Source organism: Dasypus novemcinctus, chromosome 4 (genome assembly GCF_030445035.2).
Source record: "Dasypus novemcinctus isolate mDasNov1 chromosome 4, mDasNov1.1.hap2, whole genome shotgun sequence".
In the NCBI taxonomy this organism is placed as follows: Eukaryota; Metazoa; Chordata; class Mammalia; order Cingulata; family Dasypodidae; genus Dasypus; species Dasypus novemcinctus.
The window spans coordinates 107,755,671-107,779,630 of NC_080676.1; the positions used below are offsets into that span (position 1 = coordinate 107,755,671).

Consider the following 23,960-nt stretch of genomic DNA (forward strand, 5'->3'; position numbering starts at 1 on the left):
TCTTTCAGCTATAGATGTCCAATTCTTTCAGCACCATTTGTTGAATGGATTGTTCTGCTCGAGCTGTGTGAGTTTGACAGGCTAGTCAAAAATCATTTGACCATACCTTTGAGGGTCTGTTTCTGAACCATAAATTTGGTTCCATTGGTCTGTTGTGTCTGTCTTTAGGCCAGTACCATGCTGCTTTTACCACTATAGGTGGATATTATGATTTAAAGTCTGGAGGTGAAGGTTCACTTCTTTCTTTTTATGATGTTTCTGGCTATTCAGGGCTCATTACCCTTCCAAATAAATTTAATGATCATGTTTTCAATTTTTTCTTTAATGCTGGTGGAATTTTTATTGGGATTGCATTAAATCTGTATATCAATCTGAGTAGAAGTGGCATCTTAATGATATTTCATCTTCCAATCTAGGAGCATAGATTGTTCTTTTAGTGTTTTAGGGCTTTTTTAAATTTGTTTTAACATTGAGTTGCATTTTTCTGAATACAAGTGCTTTATATCATTGGATAAGTTTATTCCTGACTATTTGAGTTTTATCTGTCATTTTATTTTCATGACTCTTTTGACATTTTTAGTTACTTTTATTGATATATTGTTCATTTATCGACTCTCTTCCAGGCCCCTCTCTCCTGTCTGTTCATTTCAGGCTCTAGCACACCCTTTGGTATTTCCTAAAATTCTGGTCTCTTGCTTAGAAATTCTCTCAGTTTCTGTTTATCTGTGAATATTCTAATTTCACCCTCCTTTTTGAAAGACAGTATTGCTGGATATAAGATTCTTGGCTGGAAGTTTTTCTCTTGCAGTATCTTAAATATATCAGACCACTGTCTTCTTGCCTCCATGGTTTCTGGTGAGAAATCAGCACTTAATCTTAATGGATATCCCTTATATGTTAGGCATTGCTTTTCTCTTGCTGCTGTCAGAATTCTTTCTTTGTCATTGGCCTTTAACATTCTGATGAGTATGTGTCTTGGAGTTAGTCAGTTTGGATGGGAGTACGTTGTGCTTCTTGGCAGGGATATCTATGTCCTTCAATAGGGTTGGGAAATTTTCTACCATTATTTCTTTAAATATTCCTTCTGCCCCTTTTCCCTCCTCTTCTCCTTCTGGGGCTACCCATGACATGTATGTTTGTATGCCCTTTGCTGTCATTTATTTCCCTGAGACCTTCTTTATTTTTTTCCATTCTTTTCTTCATCTGTTCTTTTGTATGTTCACTTTCAGAGGCCATTTTTTCAAGCTCACCAATCCTTTCTTCTGCCTCCTCAAATCTGCTATTATATGATTTCAGTGTTTTTTTTTTTAAAATTTCATCGACTGCACCTCTCATTCCCATAAGATCTGCTTTTTTTCTATGTATGCTTTTGAATTCTTCTTTGTGCTCATCCAATGTCTTCTTAATATCCTTTTTTAAATTTTTTTAATTTTATTCATTTTTAAAAAAATATTACATTCTTAATATCCTTAATCTCTCTAGCCAACTCATTGAATTTATTAAGGAGATTTGTTTGAACATCTATAATTGGTTGTCTCAACTCCTTTATGTCATCTTGTTCTTTTAACTGGGCCATAGTTCCTGTTTCTTGGTGTGGATTGTAATTTTTTGGTGGTGTCTTCACATCTGACTTACTATAGTATTTTTTCTGGGTGCAGGTTTTGTCATTAGGTTAGTGCTTCCTATCATTTCTCCCTTGCTGGTTATGCAATAGGAGCCAAACATATAGTTGGTGCTGTAAGCTGTGGAGGCTCAAGCTGCTCTCATTGCACCAGGGACCAATGAAACTTCTTCCAACTTTCTCCTTTGCCAGGTGTAGGGACAGAGTCACAGCTATGTGTAATAATCCACTTGCAGGCCTACAGCTTGGTTGCCCAGAGAGACTGATGAAGCTTCAAACCCCTTTCTCCCCTGCCTGGGGCAGGAACCAGGAGCTTTTTCAACACCGATTGTTACGCTCTTGTTTTCTAATTCCATTGTCCATTAGAAGGGATAAAGACTGTAAAGGGTTGATACAAAATACCAGAATTCTATTGACATTTATAAGGGTATTTATTTGGGGTAAAAGCCCACAGTTATCAGTCCATAAAGCACTAGTTACCTCCCTCACCAAAGTCTATTGCCAGTTTTTGGAGCAAGATGACTCCTGATGCCTCCAGGGTTTCAGGCTTCCAGGGTTCCTTTCTTCCTTGGGCTTGCTTCTCTCCAGGCTCAGCAACTTTGTTTATCTCCAAAGGCCAGTGGTAGACTATCAGGCAAACAAGTCATCTCTCTCCAAGTTTTCTGCCATTTCTACTTCTCTGTGTATTTACTTCCAGAGTTCCAGTTCAAAACTCTAAGCTCTCTCCTCTGTGGTGTGGTTTCTCCATGAGTCTCCTTTCACCAAGAAGGCAGGAATGTAATGTCCTACTGATGTGGCCCAATCAAAGCCTTAATCATTATTTGATCAAGTAAGAGTGAAATCTCTGAATCCAATATAATCTAATATGCCTAGACAGACAGACCAGTTTACAAACATAATACACTATCTAGTTTTGGAACTCATGAACAACACCAAACTACCACAAAGACCAATGGAGAAATATCTGATTCTAGGTTGAGGCAGTATATATAAAAGATATGCCTGGAGCATCTTCTAGAGCCACAAATTTAGTAAATGCTAAGAACAAAAGACAAAACCATACATATAATGATGAGTGTATCCCAAATGGACACAGAAAACTTACATAACTCCCCATAGCCAAAATTGGAATAATTTGAGCAAGGAAATTAATAAAGTCATATTGGAGTACAAGTCAAAGTCATGAATCTATCCTGATATATATAAGAGATTGGATATATAAATAAATTGGCAAGAAGATAGAAATATTCCATGAAGGTAATTCTAAATAATTTAAAAGGTATTCTGACCTCAAAGAGATATAGTCCTCAGTCCTTTTGTGGATTGTGCATACTGACTTGCTTCCAAAAGAATATAGTCATTACAGTGGAGAAACTTGGCAAATATTACCTTTGTCTACTGGCCTAGTTCAGCAGCAATGGTTGTCAGTCATGTGGATAGAATGTATTATTGATATAATGTGATGAAAATGGCAATTTACCTCTGTGGTCCTATGCCCCCAAACCCATAATCCCAATCCAACCATGAGGAAAAAATCTCAATTTAGGGTAGTTGTTAAAAAATACTCAAAGAATATTCTTCAAAACAGGCAAGCTCTTAAGAAATAAGGATAATCTGAGAAACTTTCACAGCCAAGAGCAGCCTAAAGAGACATGGGGACTGAACATTATGCATTATCCTGGATGGGAACCTAAAGCAGAGTGGAAACATTAGTAAAAATTAAGAAAATATGAATAAGTCTTTGCTTAATTAATAGTGTATAAATTATGGTCATTTTGTTAAAAAATGATCATAGTAATATAAGATTAACATTAATGACAGGAAAAATGTGTCATATATGATGAAATCTCTTTACTACTATTGCAATATTGCATAAATCTAAAACTGTCCTAAATTTTACAAAGTTTATGTTAAAATATCTTTTCAAGGCTTTGAAAAAAGCCCTTCTTTATGAATAAATCTAGATAGAAATCAGAAAAAAGCACAAATTTTTCACTCCCAATGAAGTAGTAGATTCTTGGAAATACTGTTAATGGACACTAAAACCACAGGTGAACAGCTATTGAGAATTGGGAAATTCATACGGTTTCCATGTATCACCCTACAGGTTTTATTTTAATTAGAAAAGGAACATGTTTTCTTTACAAAGGAAAGATCTAATGGATATAGCTTTACCAAATTATCCAAGTAAGGATTACCAGTAAAAAGACAAGATGTCTTATTAGATATAAAGAGACAAACATAGCACACCTATGTTGCCAAAAATATTTAACATAAATCTAATTGTGTGGGAGCATCATAAAAATAAAGATTGTGAATATTTTAAAAGAAAGCTGACTAAAATTATTTGAAAAATTAAATCTCAGAAAAACAAACAAAAAGGACAAGGCAATTCTAGATATAAAGATATCTAATGACTCAGAAAACACAAAGTAAATATTGCCCTTCAACTGAATCCTTATTAAGAAAAAGTAGCTACAGAGTCCAATGTTTGGACAATTAGGAAAATTTTGAACATGAACTATATATCATATGATTCCATATTATTATTAAATTTTAGGGTAAGATAATGATCTTATGATAATGTAGGAAAAGTTTTTGTTGTTTTTGAAATATGCAGAAGTGTTTAATGATAAAATACTTGAGGTAAGCAACAGTATGTACATACACACGGAGAGAAAAAAATGTAAATGTAAGGAAATGCTAATAATTGTTTAAACTTGGTAAAAATTATCGGCATTAATTGTAGAATTCTTTCAACTTTTCTGTACATCTGAAATGTTTCAGAATAAACTTTGAGGAAAATGTCATTGATCAATATCATTCAAATTTCTCTATTATATCTACGCCTAGTTCTCATCATAGCCTCTTCAAAGAGTTTTCCTCTCATGTTACTTTTACTTCTTCATGCTATGCATAGTATGATTTAATGATTAAGAATATGGATAAAGGAGTCAATGTCCTGGGTTAATTCCTGATCTCCATCTTAGTATTTCTGTGCACAAATTTTAAAAACTCTTTCAATTTTTCTTTTCTAATGAAAGGCAAGTATTGGAAAGTAAAATACAACAATGTAAGTAAAGGACCCAATATATGCCTTTTAATAGTGAACTGTTCCTAACTCAAATTTTCTGTGTTGATACAAAATTGCCAAGGATTGATTTAAAATACAATATGAAAGGACAACAATAAAAGAAAATAGACGGAATCTATCAAATAATATTCACTCAATTTCCAATAAAACATTTTCCTCAAATAAGTGTAAATAACAAGAAAATCTACTGGCTTATATAGTAGATGGCTGTGCTTCTGTTTCTCCATGATTCCTTCAGCTGTATCTTCTCTTATACATTGACTTCATTCCCTGATGGCCTTTCCTTATGTTTGCCAATGGATGAAGCCAATGCAGAATTTCTTATACACACACCATGACACTGAAAGGGAGAAAGACTACTATTTTTGTGGATTTCTTTTACAATAAAAGATTTTTTTTCCCCAGAAACTTCTAGTAAATCACTATAAGTTTTTCCTTGGCTCCTAGTAAGTCACATACCCCTCCCTCAATAACCACTGGCATTTACCGTTGGTGTGGGAAGGCAGTAGAGTTGCAGAATTACATGAACAAAAGCCATTGTGCCTTTGAAAAAGGAAAGGGGATAAATAGATGGCCATATTTATAAATAAAAGTGCCCACTAAATAGAGGATGGGTCCAGGAGGTAAAACCTCCAACTAATACAGTTCCTAAAACAGAGCTTCTCAAACTTTTGTACTCTGGAATGCTCTATTCTATTAAAATTTGTTTTGGACCACTAAAATGTTTGTTTATATGAGTTGTATCTATCAATATTTCTATATTAGAAATTAAAATGAAGAAGTTAAAATATGTATTTATTAATATATTAAAAAGAAAACAACAATAAACAATATAAAACAGAACATAAAAGAAGATCAGAATATTAATAGTTAAGTTCTGAGGTTAGGACATAAAAGACTCCTTTTTTTTAACGGATTGATTTGTCATTTTTACTTGAGTTGGCTTCTGGATAATATTTTGCTTTCCACAATGTGTATATTGATCCTTATACTAATATGAAGTTGTTTAAATTATTGTAGATTTATCACACATCTTAATTTCTAATGTCGGTCTATTTCAAAATTTTTTCGGCATACATTTCTGAAAAATTTTAGAATCTGTTTACCTATTTCTTCATAAACTTCCTCTGACATTTTGATTGCAGCTAAAATAAACTCTCAATTTATAAAAATATCTAACTAGCATTACAAAATTATTTTACAACATGTAGCTAAATTATATTCCAGAATGATTAATTAATTAAAGATGAAATTGTAAGTTTCTGAAAATATCAATGACCATGAGATTTCAAATTGCAGTAATGGATACAGGCCATTATGTTTTTCCAAACCAATAAAATTGTGCAGAGCAAAGTGTAAACTAACATTTATTTATTTTTCCTTTATTTATTTATTTTTTAATGTTACATTAAAAAATATGATGTCTCCATAGAGCTCCACCCCCTTCACCCAACTCCTCCCACGTCAACAACCTCCTTCATCATCATGGCACACTCATTGCATTTGGTGAATACATTTGGGAACACTGCTGCACCACAAGGATAGTGGTTTACATTGTAGTTACACTCTCCCACAGTCCACTCAGTGGGCCATGGCAGGACATTCAATGTCCAGCAACTGTCCCTGCTGTACAACCCAGGACAACTCCAAAACATGAAAACGCCCCCACACCATGTCTCTTCTTTCCTTTCCGTACCCTCAGCAGCTACCATGGCCACTTTCTCTACATTACTGCTACGAATTTTTCCATTATTAATCACAATAGTTCCATAGTAGAATATCAGTAAGTCCAGTCTAGTCCATACTCTTTTCCTCCATCCTGTGGACCGGGATGGTTATGTCCACTCCACCGCTGTATCAAGAGGGGGCTTAGATTCCACATGGATGATGGATGCAATTCCCCTGCTGGCTATTGTAGGCACTCTTGGCTCCCTGGTGTGGTGGTTGACCTTCTTCACTTCCCTGTTAGCTGGCTGGAGTAAGTTCATTTCACCAGAGGGTAGGAGTTGCAGATCTATTGAGGCTCAGGGTCTGGCTATCACATGGACAGTTCAGAGATTCAGGTCCCCTGAGTGTATGACAAACCCCAACACCAACTACAGGTCCAGTAAAAGTAACAGAAGAGGTTTGTGAACAAAGATCACATCGGAGTTCAACTCCATCACACTCAGGAACACAAACTCCAAAGTAGGGCCAACTGACATGGCACTGAACTCCATCTGCCATGACCATACTAGCCCTCAGAAGAACCAATCCTGGGCTTGTATCAACTTTGGCTGTCTCTGGGACCCTGCTGAGGTGGGTGTAAGAACGACCCCTCTGATGACCTCTGACTCTTTTTTTGAGACTCATAGCCACATAAACTCATTTGTCCTTTCCATTTCCCACTTTTATTCAAGGTCAAAAAGCATTTTGACACCTGATATTATATGTAGGCTGAGATATTCTGCTGGTCTGAGTTAACCCTTTTATCCAACGTCATTTTCTAGTTACATCATCAACTGGTACTTGGTCGTAATCCTTTAGTGCCAGGGAGGCTCATCGCTGGGAGTCATGTCCCATGCTGGGGGGAATGTAATGCATTTACATGCTATGTTTGGCTTCGAGACTGTCCCCATCTGAGCAACATGGAGGCTCTCAGGAGGTAATTCTTAGGCACCCTGCAGCTCTAGGCCTGATTCTTATTTCAGGTGCAGAGGCTCACAAGCATAGTCATTAGTATCAAGGGCTCATTGTTGGACCATCCTTTAGTGGTCTTAGCCATTGCACTTGGGGGATTGCTGTTGTTCCATTGGGTAATGTGATAGAACTCCCCCAACCCCCCAGCTCAGAATTCAGCACTCCCTCAGTTGCCATTTTTAACTGTAACCACTATGAAAATATCCAAACATTTTTATGTACCCGGTATACATGCCCTGGAGAACTCCCTTCCAATCATGGGCCCCTGATCAAGAAGATCACAAACCATTATTCCTCTCCTACCATATTTGCACCTCTCTGTGATCCAAAACTTCTTCAAAAATGAAACCTAATATATTGTCAGGTTCCATTAATAGTAAAATGGAATATAGTGACGGGTTTTAAGGCTGTATATAGAACACATACTAATTTAGAAAAAATAAAGTAAAAATAAATTGGGGTATCAAAAAATGAAAAAATGAAAAAGGTTTTTTTTTTTGATGTTTTGCCTTTTATCACTGCTGTAAGTGTTGCCCTGTATGTACAGTGGCAAGGCAATGTCTTCCATTTCTTCCTCAGTGTCTACATCCTTTCTTTTCATTTTTTATTTTTATAATTATTAAATTTGTCCTCACAAAAGTTTTAGATCACAGTAATTCATATATACAATATATGGTACTCCCATATATCCAGCATCAAATGCACTGACCCTTCCCCAGCAATGATCTTTTTACATGTTCACACTATATTTGCTGCAACTGATGTACAGATAATGAGACAATAGCTTTCAAACATGGTTACACTTGGGTTTACATTATGATTTACATTTTAGCCTATAGGCTTTTATACATTTTTGGTATACTCTAATGTGTCCTATATCCATCTTTGCATAATCTTGTGGAAAACTTCCATTGCCCCACAGTTAAACTATAAACTCTAGTTCTTGCTTAGTACAATGTTTCAATATATGTTCATCAATTGTAATAGATGTACTACTCTAATGAAAGGTGTTAATGTGGGAAAGTATGGAAAGAGAAGGTATGAGGTATATTAGAACCCCTATATGTTTGATGTAACATTTATATAATTGAAAGCTTCTTTAAGAATAAAATAAATTTAAAAAGAAACAAGAGCATGTAAGAAAATACGAAGAGGATAAACGTAGAAATGAGTGCCTTACAAGGAAAATGTCTGTATATCACAAAATATAATAAGCAAAATTAGTATCCAAGCAAATTGAGAAAAATTTACCACAGCTACTTATAAAAGTTTAATAATTTTTTAGTAGGAAATGTATATATGGATAAGAAAAAAGATCATGGTCATTGATAATGTAGACAAAGATCACAAGCAGGTGATTTTTCAAGACAAAATTTTTAAAATGTTCAATTGATGTGTAAAAAACTTTAAATTCACTGATAATTAAACATAATTTAGGAAAACAGATGTGGCTCAAGTGATAGGGCTTCTGCCTACCATATAGAAGTAGCCCAGTTTGATCCCTGGGACGTCCTGGTGAAAAAGAAGAGAAAGCAGGCCTGCACAGTGAGCCAGTGCCTTTGCAGCGAGCTGAGCACCCTTATGAGTGCCCATGTGGTTACCCAAGTGCCCACGCAGTGAGCCAAGTGCCCATGCAAATGCCCATGTGGTGAGCCAGTGCCTGTGTTGTGAGGTGAGTGCCTGCATGGCAAGCTGAGTGATCATGTGAGTGCCCACATGGTGAGCCAGTGCACGTACATGTAGCAAGCCAGAGCCTGTGTTGATGTGAGTGCCCATGTGGCAAGCAAAGTGCCCACATGGCAAGCAAAGTGCCCACATGGTGAGCCAGTACCTATGCAAGTGAGTCATACAGCAAGATCATGATGCAACAAAAAAAGAGATGAAGGGGAGAGTCAAGATAAAGCACAGCAGAAACCAGGAACTGAGGTGGCGCAGCTGACAGGAACCTCTCTCCACATCAGATGCCCCTGGGATCAAATCCCAGTGAATCCTAGAGGAGAAAAAAATGAGAAAAGAAGACAAAAAGAGGAACAGATACAGAAGAACACACAGAAAATGGTCACAGACAGCAGAAAGAGTGGGGCAGAGGAGGGGAGAAAGGGGGAAATAAATAAATAAATCTTTAAAAATATTTTAAAAACCACATTATTTTACACACCATGTTTCCAGGAAACATTTATTGAATGCTGTCTTTTCTTTTTTGTCCAGGGCTTTAGAAAAAAATACTACATAAGGATTTTGCATAACAACAGCAATTTATTAGCTTACAGTTTGGAGGCAAGAAGTTCAATATCAAGTCTAGCATCAGTTCCCAGGATCTGTATCTTTTGGCAATCCTCCCTCTTACGTGTTGATCTCTCTCTCTCTCTCTCTTTGTGTCTACTCCTGATTTCTGCTCACTTCTGGCTTCTCTGTCTCCTGACTACATGCAAATGTCCTTAGATTATAAGAACAACAATCTTTTGATTATGACCCATCCTGATTCAATTTGGTCTCATCTACATAGGATCTTTGAAGATCCTATTCACAAATGAGTCCACATCTTAACTAATAATAACATCCTCAAATGTCATATTTTCATGCAGGTTCCTATCTACAGGAACACGGATTGAATTTGGAGCATATCTTGTGGTGAATGTGATGCAGTCCTCAACAAATGTCCAAATTTGCCTTGCACTGTATTAAGTACTGGTAATATAAAATCAAATATGATATTTTTGATATTCACAGTAAAAACAGGCTATATTTCCACACCCTAAACTGGCAGCTTCCTATTTGTTTTTCAGAAAATGGTGCTCTTATCTATGCATCCAATCTTGTTTTTAGAGTCTCCTTCACTTTCATCTATCATGCCCTGTTGTATGAATTATTGAAGTTAGTCCTATTGCTTCCAATATATCTTTCCAATCAAATGGCAGAGTAATTTTCTGAAAGATGCAATCATATCATTCTACTACCAGGAAGACTTAAAATGTTTGATCATCCTTAGATGAATTCCAATTCCATAGGGTGACATTAAGATTCCCAATATCCGTATCGACTTCCATCCTTAATTCTCATATTAACCAACAAACAGTTCTCACTCACAGCTGGGTCAGCTTTTTCACTCTGCCCACCATCATTTAACTCCCTCATGCCCCAGGCCCAGCGTCATGCTCATTTCCACAAATGTGGATGCTGTTCATACTATTACACTACTTTTCCTCACAAAGACCTTTTTTCCCCCCATTCTTTAAGGCACATTAAATTCTAATGCTGTTTTAAGTAAATACAACCAGCTCTGCTGATCTCTATGGTCTGAAACCAAAGCATGTTCTATATACCCAACACAATTTAGAGTTGTGTGTGTATAAACTTTATTGATTTTTACATATATATATATATGTCCCATATCTTTGTTTGATAGTAATTTGTGATTAACCGTCACACACTTCTGTGATAGGAGTTGTAAATTGCTATGGGGAAAATGCAATATTGGTCTAAACATAGCAACATTCATGGAAGAACTAAATGACCTTGGGAAAGCTACTTATTATTTTAAATTGTGAGTTTTTAGTTTATAAAAGCTTGAAAAATAATGCTTAACCCATAAGTAGGGAAGTTATATGAACGTCCTAGTTTAATGCTTAGTAGATAATAGGATCTCAAAGTTATTTTTTCTTTCATATTAGCCCAATTAAGCGATCAATAAATATTCTATTCATATTTTCATTTTTCACTATTATTTGCCTCATTTATGCTTGAATATCATCTCCCATTTTCTGCTAATGATGCCAATATAATAGTAATTTACACTGGAAACAGAGCAGGCTTATAGTATTCATAATAACAAATAAGAAAAGTGATGACATATGGGAAAAATCATTTGTTGAATTGATAGAATCAGGAATTGCACTCTCATGCATCATGAACATTTAAGCAAATTACATGAAAATATTCAAATCCATAGAGCTTCTAAAATGAAAAGTATTATTTTCAAGTACAAAGAAATATATCTCCATTATGAAGATAATATATTCCAGAAAGCTAGAGAGAATAAAAAACAAATACTTAAGAAAATATTTTTAATTTGAGAATATACATCAAACATGAATTCATATTCAAACTTATTCACTAGAACAAAAACAAAGTTGATAATTAAATTCAGAAGCACATCTTACATCAGTATGATGGTATTGTTGAAAAAGGGATTCATATTTGAAAACTTGGTAGATAACTGAATTTTTAAGATTGGGGATTCCAAATATATGCACAAAATTTTAAAGTTAAATAATAAATTTATCCTTAGAATTTGCTGTGTTTGTTGAAAACTGTAACTAATAACTCTGATGCAATCTTTGACCTCAGTTGTAAAAGTTTTTTCACTACTGATGGAACCTGGTAGCTTAGATTGTGAAATACTCTTACAAAATACCAACTCTGAGAAATTATTTATCCAATTCCATATTGACCTACATATAACAATAATTTATTGATTTAATTTTTATATACAAAGGGAATGTTTTACATTTTCTCAATATCCATTTGCCTTGAAAAAAGTTTTTATTAGATTAAAATCAGTTTGCTAGAGGGTTAGATTTTTGTTTCAGAATATGAGATTTGTTCTTCATTATAATCTTTTTCATAGCATTTATTACTTCCTTATTTCTTAGACTATAAATAAAAGGGTTTAGTAAAGGAATTACTACTGTATAAAAAACAGCAACAGGTATATCTTTATCTTCTTCATTAACTGAACTTGGTCGAATGTACATAAAAAGAAGAGAACCATAGAATATTGAGACAGAGAGAAAATGGGATGCACAGGTCGATAAGGCTTTGCCTCTTCCCTCTTTGGACTTCATTTTGAAAATAGTGAAAAGGATATAAAGATATGAGATTATGACTATGGTAATAGTGAAGCTTTGAACTGACCCTGAAAAAATAAGTATCATGAGTTCATTGATATAGGGATCAACACAGGAGAGTCTATACAATGGAAGAACATCACAGAAAAAGTGATTTATTTCATGAGATCCACAGAAAACTAACCTAAACAGAAATCCTACATGAATCATGGGATGCAGATTCCCAACTATATAGGCTCCTGTGGTCAACTGAATGCAGAGCGTTTTGGACATCTTGCTGTGGTACTGCAGCGGGCTGCATATTGCCACATACCGGTCATAGGCCATGGCCGCCAAAAGAAAGCAGTCCACAGTTTCAGCAAAGCAGAGAAAATAAAATTGTGCCATACATTCATAGAGAGAAATCATTCTGTCTTCTGAAAAGAAATTTTCTAACATCTTGGGTGTAATAGCACAGGAACAGCAGGAGTCCATCAAAGCCAGGTTGCCCAGAAAGATGTACATTGGTGTGTGAAGACGACGTTCCACAATGATCAATGCAACCAAACCAAGGTTCCCCACCATGGTGATCAGATATATGGGAAAGAATAAAATAAACAGAAGGGGCTTCAGCTCTGGTCGTTCTGTAAATCCTACGAGGATAAATTCAGTTGTCAAGGAGTGGTTATCCTTGGTCATTTCTGCCTCACTGTTGAGATAGGAATATTGAGAAATAAGATTATAATTTTTCCCATCATATTCTTCTTCAAGAGGTACAGGATTTTCTTAAAGCTCCCCATGTTGATAGATACGTTAATTTATATATATTAATGAGTGTATAAAAATAATTGATGATCAAAGAATGGGCTTCTCACCTTCAAAGTATATTTACTTGGAAAACTGGTGAAATAACTATCCATACATTTATTAAAAACTAATATGTATATACTCCCTTTGCATTCATACTGACCCATTTTGAAAAATTTCTGCAAACTTTCTGAGATTACTTATGAATAAATAGTATTATTTGTTTCTATTTATTTGAGTACTGCCCAATTGTTGCTTTTAGGGATTCCTTGATATTCTAATATTATATGATTTTTTACTATAATCTCATAACGGTAAACAAATATGAGACTTTATATACATCTACTGTGTAATCTTTACATATTTTTCCATAGGCACCCCCCACTTTTGGATTGCTTATTTAAAGTTACATTTCTTTGTTCATTTCCATTCTATTTATCTCTTCTGGTGTTAAGTTGCCATAATTTTTTGCTATTGACAGACTCAAAATCTGTTTCCAGTAATACTTCAGTCTTTATTACACCTTAGACAAATTCAATTTCCTTAAGGTAGCATTTAAAGTTCTCTTTAACCTTATCCTTCTCCATCCTCATTTCCCACACCCAACCACTGCTCTTCCAGCACTGTCATTTTGTCTTCCTTTCACTCACCTCCTTTCTCCCCCCACCACCAATAACACACTCATTTTCCATAAATGCTGATTTTTGCCCATACTATTGTTCCTGTTATCCTTGCCCCAAAATCTAAATCTGTTCCAACCCTTATTTAAGATATTTTATATTGAAAGCTAACTAATCAAATTTTATCTAAATACTCTAGACTACATTGATTTCTATTTTTCAAACCTTCAATCAAGTTTTACCTACCCAACACAATAAAGTATTGCTTGTGAATAATCTACATTGTTTTGTTAACATTCATGTGCAAATCCTTTATTAAATTGCAATTATTTGAATGTACTGTGACATACTTCTGTGAAAGAAGCTATAAAATGCTAGGAAAACAAAAGAATTGATTCAAAGCCTAGCTCCTCTCTGATCACCCAAGATAAGTCAACTTGTTATCCATATCCTTCCAATGATCCTGCATGAATCATTTATATTTAAAAACTGAAATTGTTAGCTTTGAAAAGTCTACAAAGAAATCATTCAAAATGTGATTTTTTTAAATGTAGATAACTTTTTCTTTTATTTGAATTGAGTCATCCCCACTATTTTTCTGCTACATTGAAAAATTTTAAGATTTTCTAATGTATCTCATAACTTAAAAATTAATATATAAAAGTATTGATTCTTAGATTTCCCATATTTAGCAAAAGCAAAAACCCTTTAAGTCTTATTAGAATTTTGGTAATAATTTTTGTTTTGCTTTAAAGATCTACCTTCTCTTATTATTAAGTGACTGAAAATGTTAAACATGTAAATTCTATATCAAAATTGATTGATTTTTCCATGATCAAAACCACAAAATCAAGGATCTGGATGAAATTGTATTTGTTTAATTATTTTAAGACATTACTTTTAAACAATTTAATCATTCACCTAATTAGAAATAATTTTCAAATCGCATGCCCGAATTTTTTAACATAATTATTTTGCTACCTTACTGTATGTTTTGAAATATTAACAATCAGAAAATGTCATTGCAATTTTGTCTCCAATCCTGGTTCCCCACAGTCGTCATTTAAATGTGAAAAACTAGAAAGATAACTAAAGAGTTTAAATCTCAGGATTATGAAAATATGATAAATAAATTTAACATGAAAATAAATAGAAAATAGTTATTATTGAAATTTATTATTGAATAAAAATAAATAGAAACCTCTTACCTAGATTTTATAAGAAGGACTTTGTAACAGCTTGCTGGTTTCCTTATGGTATTAAGACTTATATAATTTAAAAATATAAACCTTGATCTCCAGAAGAGTTGGGATTAAAGAATGAAAAATTCAGGAGATTTCTAATAAGTCACAGTTAATTTCTTTCTTTATAGAGAAGACTGAATTTTACATCAAATCCTAAAGGGATTTCCTTGCCTTTAAGTCATTTTTTCTATAGGGAGATTTTGTTCCCAAAACATAAACCATAGGGCATTAATTAAAGATGTTTTGTGAAATATTGAGGTTAAAGGAAATGACCCTCAAATATAGTCTGGTTGATGATCATCCTGATCATGATGCAACTGATCTAGTGTTCACATTCTTGTTGACCATTTTGTGTATAACATTTAAAATATACAGAAAAAGTTATTAGACTAATTAGCTCTTAACTGGACAAAATGGGATTAATATGGTTTATGAAAGTTAATTAGGATTTGGTAGAAAGGAGACAAATAGTTATGGTGGGTTCACAAGTGTCATCTACTTCTTTACCCTGTGAGTTATTCTGTCCCCATGTCCTCCAAATCCCTTTATGAGAAAATTCTGATGTTATTATTTAGATCCACAGATGAATTTTGAGATTTTTCTATTTTCTCTGTTCACCCCAGCTGCTCTTTCACTTGTTTACTCTGTTTTTGCTACATATCACTAATCACTCCTCAACATATATTTTATTTTATTTTATTTTATTTTTTAATATTACATTCAAAAAAATTGAGGTTCCATTCAACCCCACCACCCCCACACCCCACTCCCCCCACAGCAACACTCTCTCCCATCATCATGACACATCCATTGCACCTGGTAAGTACATCTCTGAGCATCACTGCACCCCATAGTCAATGGTCCACATCATAGCCCACACTATCCCACTTTCCATCCAGTGGGCCCTGGGGGGATCTACAATGTCCCATAATTGTCCATGAAGCACCACCCAGGACAACTCCACGTCCCGAAAACGCCTCCCCATCTCATCTCTTCCTCCCATTCCCCACACCCAGCAGCCACCATGGCCATCCTTCCCACGCCCATGCCACATTTTCTCTGTGGACATTGGATTGGTTGTGTCCATTGCACATCTATGTCAAGTGGGGGCTTGGATTCCACATGGATACTGGATGCACTCCTCCTGCTTTCAGTTCTAGACACTCTAGGCTCCATGGTGTGGTGGTTGACCTTCTTCAACTCCATGTTAGCTGAGTGGGGTAAGTCCAATAAATCAGAGTGTAGGAGTTGAAGTCTGTTGAGGCTCAGGGCCTGGCTATCATATTGTCAGTCCAGAGATTCAAATCCCCCAAATATATCTCAAACCCCAGCACCAACTACAATTCCAGTAAAGTAGCATGCGAGTCTTGTGTGAAAAGAGATCCTCTCTGAGTCCAGTTCCATCACGGATAAACACCAGCTCCAAAGAAGGGCCATCTGACATGGCAGTGAGCCCCATCTGCCATGACCATAGAACTCGTGGGTCTCTTTATCCCTCATAAGAACCAATACCTGGGATTGTATCTAATTTATCTGTCTCTTAGGCAATGCTCAGTTGTGCATAAGGGCATTCCTTCTGACAACCTCCAGACTCTTTTTTAGAGACTCGTAGCCTTATAAACTCATTTCTCCTTTCCATTTCCCCTTTACATTAGGTCAAACAGCATTTTGAAGTCATGTTATTATATGTAGACATGGATATTCTGCTGATCCGCATTGAACCTTCCGTATAAGGCCCTTTCCAGTTGCATCATCAGTTGGTAGTTGATAGTGGTCCCTCGTTGCCAGGGAGGCTCATCCCTGGGTGTCATGTCCCACGCTGGGGGGAATGCACTGCATCTACATGCTGAGTTTGGCTTCAAGAGTGGCCACATTTGAGTAACATGAAGGCTGTCAGCAGGAAACTCCCAGGCACAATGCTACTCTAGGCCTTGTTCTTATTGCAGGTGTATAGGCTCACAAGCATAGCCATTAGTATCAGGAGCCCATTGTTGGGCCCTCATTCCTTCCTGGTTCTTACTGTTGCACCTGGGGGACTGCCACTGCTCCCCCAGGGACCATGACAGAGACCCCCCAGCCAGGAACCCAGTACCCCCCCAGCTGTTGTTGTTAATTGTTTCCATTATGAGTATATCTAAACATTACCATGTACCCTGGACATATGCCCTGTATAACTCCCTGTCAACCATTTATCACCTGTCAATAACATCCCATATCAGTATTCCTCCGCCGCCATTGTTGAACCACTCTGTGATCCAAAATTTCCTGTAAAGTGAGTCCAACATAATGTCAGTTTCCCTTACTAGCAAAATGGAATATAGTGATGAGTTTAAAGGTTAGATCTAGAGTACATATTGATTTGGAAAAATTTCTACATCCTATCTTTTTCTTTTCTTTTTTTTTTTCTAATTATTGAGCTTCTCTTCACAAGAGTCTTAGATCACAGTAATTCATATATACAATATACAGTACTCCCACAGATCCACCATAAAACCTTTTCCCTTCCACAGCGATAATCTTTTAACTTATTCATATCATATTTCCTGAAACTGATGTACATATTCCGAAACAATAGCTTTCAAACAAGGTGACATCTGTGCTTACAATGTGGTCCATAATTTAGGATGTACAGTTTTCTAAATTTTTTAGTTATCCTATGTTTTGCATTACGGTTTACATTATTAGTCTGTCGTCCCCTATATGTTTTTGGTGTAATATTACATGTTTTATATTCACCCTCGTGTACTCTCGCAAAACTCCTCTCTTGCCCCCACATTTACCTTGGTTCCATCCATTCCACATCCATTTTCCCCTCCCCTTGGGGCCCACAGCACCAGCCAATCTCCATTTCCCGAGAAGCCACGTCCAGAGATACTTGCAGCAGTGTTCAGGGCCTGACTTTCTCAACTGCCCTAATGCCCTGGGAGCCACCCTTTCTCACGAGAGATACAGTTCTCTCTATTTGATGGCATTAGTCCTCCCCAGGATGTGGGTCCATGCCAACTCTCACTTCTTGGGTCTCTACCCAATGGTACAACCCACCCTGGCAAAATGAGCCTTCAGCTATTCCCCCGGAGTCCATCCCGCATCAGACCATCCCCCCTGAGTATCCTAAACAGGAAACCCTCCTAATTATATTTTGATATGATTTTTTCAACATTTTACTCTCAACGAACACCTGACACTCTCCTATGTTCGTATGTTGCCCCTCCCTCCCCCCAGTTTTTGGACAATATTACCCCTTGGCCCATCCCCAGCCCCCCTCAAACCTGCAAAGCCCCACCCGAAGGCAATCCCTTGCCCCCATTTTGTCCCTTCTTTGTGCTCATACTTACCACCAGCTCATCAAAGATTCCACCCCTGCAGATGTCGGCTCACATCCTTCCTACACCCCCCGATTTCCTGTAAGCCTCTTTTCCAATCTCTAGCTCTCTGAGACAGGTTGCTTATTTCATATCATTGAAGTCATGTAGTATTTGTACTTCAATGTCTGGGTTGCTTCACTCAACATAAAGTTCTCAAGATTCATCCATGTTATCACGTGTGTTTGTAGTGTATTTGTTCTTACAGCCGAGTAGTATTCCATTGTGTGTATATACCACATTTTATTGATCCACTCATCTGTTGATGGGCATTTGGATTGATTCCAACTTTTGGCGATAGTGAACAATGCTGCTATGAACATTGATGTACATATATCGGTTTGTGTCCTTGTTTTCAGTTCTGATGGGTATATACCCAGCAATGGTATTGCTGGGTCATATGGCAAATCTATGGTTAGTTTTTTGAGAAACCGCCAAACTGACCTCCAGAATGGTTGGATCCTTCTGCATTCCCACCAGGGTGGATGAGTGTTCCCCTTTCTTCACATCCTCTCCAGAATTTGTATTCTTCTGTTTTTTTCATAGCTGCCAATCTTATGGGAGTAAGATGGTATCTCATTGTAGTTTTGATTTGCATTTCCCTGATAGCTAGAGATTTGGAGCATTTTTTCATGTGCTTTTTAGCCATTTGTATTTCTTCTTTGGAGAAGTGTCTGTTTAAATCTTTTTCCCATTTTTTAAATGGGTTGTTTATCTTTTTATTTTCAAGATATATGAGTTATTTATATATGCAAGTTATAAGTCTCTTATCAGATATATGTTTGCCAAATATTTTCTCCCATTGTGTGGGTTCCCTTTTTACTTTCTTAACAAACTCCTTTGAGGTGCAGAAGGCTTTAATTTTGAGGAAGTCCCATTTATCTATTTGTTCTTTTGCTGCTCGTGCTTTTGGTGTGATATTCATGAAGCCATTTCCTATTACCAGGTCCTATAGATGTTTCCCTACACTGTTTTCCAAGATCTTTATGGTCTTGGCTCTTATATTTAGGTCTTTGATCCATCTTGAGTTGATCTTTGTATAAGGTGTGAGATGGTAATCCTCTTTCATTCTTCTACATATGGCTATCCAGTTCTCCAGGCACCATTTGTTGAATAGGCCATTCTCTCCCAATTGAGAGGGTTTGGTGGCTTTATCGAATATTATATGGCTATATATATGAGTCAACATATATTTTAGGTTGCCAAAGAGCTGCCAAAGCAAAGTACCAGAAAAGGGTTGACTTTTATAAAGTGGATTTACTTGGGGTAAAATTTCATGGTTCCAAGGTCAAGAAAAGTGCAGATTAAGGCAGGATTAAAGGCTCTTTCTCACCAAAGTCAGGTGTGATTGATCCTATTACCCAGACATGAGGCAAAGCAAGGTGACTGCCAATATCTGCCAAGGTCTCAGACCTCCCAGAGCTCAGCTGTGAGCAACCAGGAATAGGGCTTGTTTCTTTATGGGCTTTCCCTATCAGTCTCAGCTGCTTCACTTTCTTCCTGAATTCAGCTGTAAATTAAGAGGCATATAGCAGATCTCATCTCCTCTTGAGCTGCTCCATAGGCCCAGCCTGTTGGGGACTATACTTGTTTAAGAGATACTCTAGTCCTCTCTCACAGGACAAGTTCAAAAAATCATGACTTCCTTTTCCTCTGTCTATTCATATCCGTGTCTCTTTTTGTAATCAGGCCCAGCAATAGGGCAGAGAATCAACCAGAGTCATGCTTCATTGATGTAGTCCAATTGAAAGAGTCTCATACCCACAGGAATGGACTATTTCATAAACAAAATCTTTCTCTTTTGTGACTCATAAAATAATCTCAAACTGCCACAACAGGCAGCAGACTTGGCCCAGTGGTTAGGGCGTCTGTCTACCACATGGGAGGTCCGCGGTTCAAACCCCAGGCCTCCTTGACCCATGTGGAGCTGGCCCATGTGCAGAGTTGATGCACACACAAGGAGTGCCTGCCACAAAGGAGTGTTCCCCGCGTAGGGGAACCCCACGCACAAGGAGTGTGCCTCATATGGAGAGCCGCCCAGAGCGAAAGAAAATGCAGCCTGCCCAGGAATGGTGCCGCACACATGGAGAACTGACACAACAAAATGACACAACAAAAAGAAACACAGATTCCTGCGGTCACCCCTCAGGCTGAAGTGTGGTTTGCTGGCCTGGCGGGGGAGCAGCCGCGGCAGGCCAAGCCGCTGCCCCCATAATAGGGTGGCTGGTCGGACTCACCGCCACCCCTGAAGGAAGCTCGGCATGGGCGCAGAGTGCCCTCGGGTCTCCCCTTCTCGGCAGCCATGCTTCCGCGGCCGCCCCTCCTCCCGGATAGCGCCACACAATGCCTTGTGGGGCAGCACCCTTCTTCTTCTTTCTCCCTGCGCAGGCCCAGGGCGGAAGATTCCAGTCTGCCCCTTTCCCCTCCCCCGACAGCAGCAACAGCCAGGCGTAGACGAAAAATCCAGTCTGCCCTTTTCCCCTCCCCCGACAGCAGCAACAGCCAGGTGTGGGCGGAAAAATCCAGCCCGCCCTTTTCCCTTCCCCCGACAGCAGCAACAGCCAGGCGTGGGCGGGAAACTCAAGTCTGCCCTCCACCCCAGCAACAGCAGCCACCAATCCCTAAACCCTGCCCCTTCCCCCAGCAACAGCGACAGCCAATCCCTAACCACCACCCCTCCCCCGTCCAGTACCGCCCACTGACCTTTCGCCGGCAACCAATCAGAACAGGGCATGGCTTCGACCAATCAGCCTTCCCCAGCCCCTATAAAACTGTTGCCTCTCCCTCAGTAAAGTGGACTTGCGTGTTTACCTTGTCTCCGCGGTAGTTCTTCTGCCGTGCGCCCTCCAGTCCTGAGAGCCCCCGACAAGGGCCTGGCCTCCCTTGTCCCCAGTTCGTCGCCTGCTTCTCCGGGCGACCCCTTCGTCGCCGGCTTCTCCGGGCGACCCCTTCGTCGCCGGCTTCGCCAGGCGACCCCGTCAGCCGAACCGCGCAACCCCTTGTGAGACCGATCCCTCGTCTGCTGCCGGACCGATCCCTCGTCCCAGGTGGGACTGACCCCTCGTCCCAAGCGGGACCGACCCCTCGTCCAGAGCTGGACCGACCCCTCGTCCGCAGCCAGACCCCACCTCTACCGACCAAGCAAGCCGTCGCAGATTCCCTTGCCGCTGACAACAACAGAGGCGGACCAAGAAGATGCAGCAAATAGACACAGAGAACAGACAACTGGGGTGGGGTTGGAGGTGGGGGGGAAAGGGACAGAAATAAATAAATAAATCTTTAAAAAAAAACAAAAACTGCCACAACATACTATCTACTTTACTATTTGGTACATCTTCAAGTCAACATTCCCTAACCTAGCACCATGATTAGCTCATATTCTTAAGAGGTAAGGACATTTACCTGTTTTGTTTTGTTTTTTCCATTTTGTTTTCTCAACACCTTGAATAATATATGGCATTTTGCATTTCTTAATAAATACTTATTGAATGATTGGAAAATATTATCCAAGAATTCTCAAACCAAACTCTGCACCAATTTAGAATCAACTCTCCATTCTGTATCACCACCCTGGCCCTTGGAAATCTGTGTTCTCATTTCTGCATCAATGAATTCAAGACTTTTTCTAAGATGGTCAGCTGGGAATGTTGATACAAGCACAAATGTAATACTGTTGAATTATATCTTTACCCACAATGACCTTGAAAGCCTTCAGTAAGTACAAATCCTTCATTCCCACTGATTAGAAAGAATGTGAGAGTACCGTATATTGTATATGTGAATTACTGTGATCTAAAACTTTTTTGAAGACAAACTTAATAATTAGAAAAAATAAAATAGAAAGGATATAGACACTGAGGAAGAAATGAAAGCATTGTCTTGCCACTGTACATACAGGGCAATACCTATAGAAATGATGAAAGGTAAAACGTCAAAAACAACACTTTTTCATTTTTGATACCCCAATTTATTTTTATTTTATTTATTTTTTCTACATTAGTATGTATTCTATATCTAACCTTTAAACCTATCACTATACTCCATTTTACTATTAGTGGAATATGGTAATATATTAGGCCTCATTTTTGAAGAAGTTTTGGAGTACAGAGAGGCTCAACTATGGCAGGTAGGAACACTGGTGTGGGGTGTTATTGATCAGGGACATGTGGTTAGGAGGGAGTTCACCAGAGCATGTATACATAAAAATGTTTGGATATTTTCATAGTGGTTACAGTTAAAAATGACAACTAAGGGAGTGCTGAGTTCCTAGCCAGTGGAGCTCTATCACATTCCCCAAAGGAATATCAACAATCCCCCAAGTGCAATGGCAGAGACCAATAAAGAAGGATGTTTCAACAATGAGCCCTTGATACTGATGACTATGCTTATGAGCCTGTGCACCTGGAATATGAACTAGGCCTAGGGCTGCAGGGTGCCTAAGAGTTACCTCCTGAGAGCCTTCATGTTGCTCAAATGTGGCCACCTCTAAGTCAAACTCAGCATGCAAATGTATTACCTTCCCCTCAGCATGGGTCATGACTCCCAGTGATGAGCCTCCCTGGCACCAAGGGATTAGTATCAAGCTGATGATGTAACTAGAAAAAGACCTTGAATAAAAGGGTCAACTCAGACCAGCAGAATATCTCAGCTTATAAGTAATATCAGGTGTTAAAAACTGCTTTTTGACCTTCAATGAAAGGGGGAAATAGAAAGGACAAATGAGTTTATATGGCTACAAGTCTACAAAAAAGAATATGGAGGTCATCAGAGGGGTCATGCTTATGCATGCCTCAGCAGGGTCCCAGAGACAGCCAAAGTAGATACAACCCCAGGTACTGGTTCTCCTGAGGACTACAGAGACCCTCAGTTCTATGATCATGGCAGATGGCTCTGGAGTTCAGTGCCATGTCAGTTGGCCCTACATCCTGTGGTTGGTATTTGGGTTTGGTGTATGCTCAGGGGACCTGAATCTCTGGACTGTCTGTCCATAAGATAGCCAGACCCTGAGCCTCAACAGACCTACAGCTCCTACCCCCTGATTTTTCGGACTTACCCCAGCCAGATAACAGGGAGGTGAAGAAGGTCAACCACCACACCAGGGAGCCAAGAGTGCCTACAATTGCCAGCAGGAGAATTGCATCCATCATCCATGTGGAATCTAAGCCCCCTCTTGATACAGAGGTGGAGTAGACATAACCATCCCAGGGTCCACAGGATGGAGGAGTAGAGTATGGACCAGACTGAACTTACTGATATTCTATATGGAACTATTGTGACTAGCAATGGACGAAATTGTAGCATTGATCTGGAGAAAGTGGCCATGGTAGCTGCTGAGGGTAGGGAGAGGGAAGAAGAAATATGATGTGGGGGCATTTTCAGGATTTGGAGCTGTCCTGGGTGGTACTGCAGGGAAGATACTGGACATTGTATGTCCTGTTGTGGCCCATGGGTGGACTGGGAGAGTGTTGACTACACTTTAATGATTATGCATGTGGTGCGGCAGTGCTCCAAAATGTATTCACCAGATGCAATGAATGTGCCATGATGATGAAAGAGTTTGTTGTTGTGGGAGGAGAGGGGTGTATGGTAAGGGCTATATGGGGACTTCTTTAATTTTTAGAATATAACATGTAAAAAAAAATAGAGAAAAGAAAAAAAAGCACTATGGACCAAGGTAAGAATATAAACAATCAGGGAGACATGAATG

General features: G+C 38.2%; 1 protein-coding gene across 1 annotated transcript; it reads right to left on the bottom strand.

Moving 5' to 3' along the window:
* Window positions 1–11,950: 11,950 nt before the first annotated feature.
* On the bottom strand, window positions 11,951–12,919 carry LOC101436056 (olfactory receptor 5K3-like). The gene has a single exon (XM_023589287.2). The coding sequence runs from the start codon at window positions 12,917–12,919 to the stop codon at window positions 11,951–11,953; it is 969 nt and encodes a 322-aa protein (XP_023445055.2).
* Window positions 12,920–23,960: the final 11,041 nt, after the last annotated feature.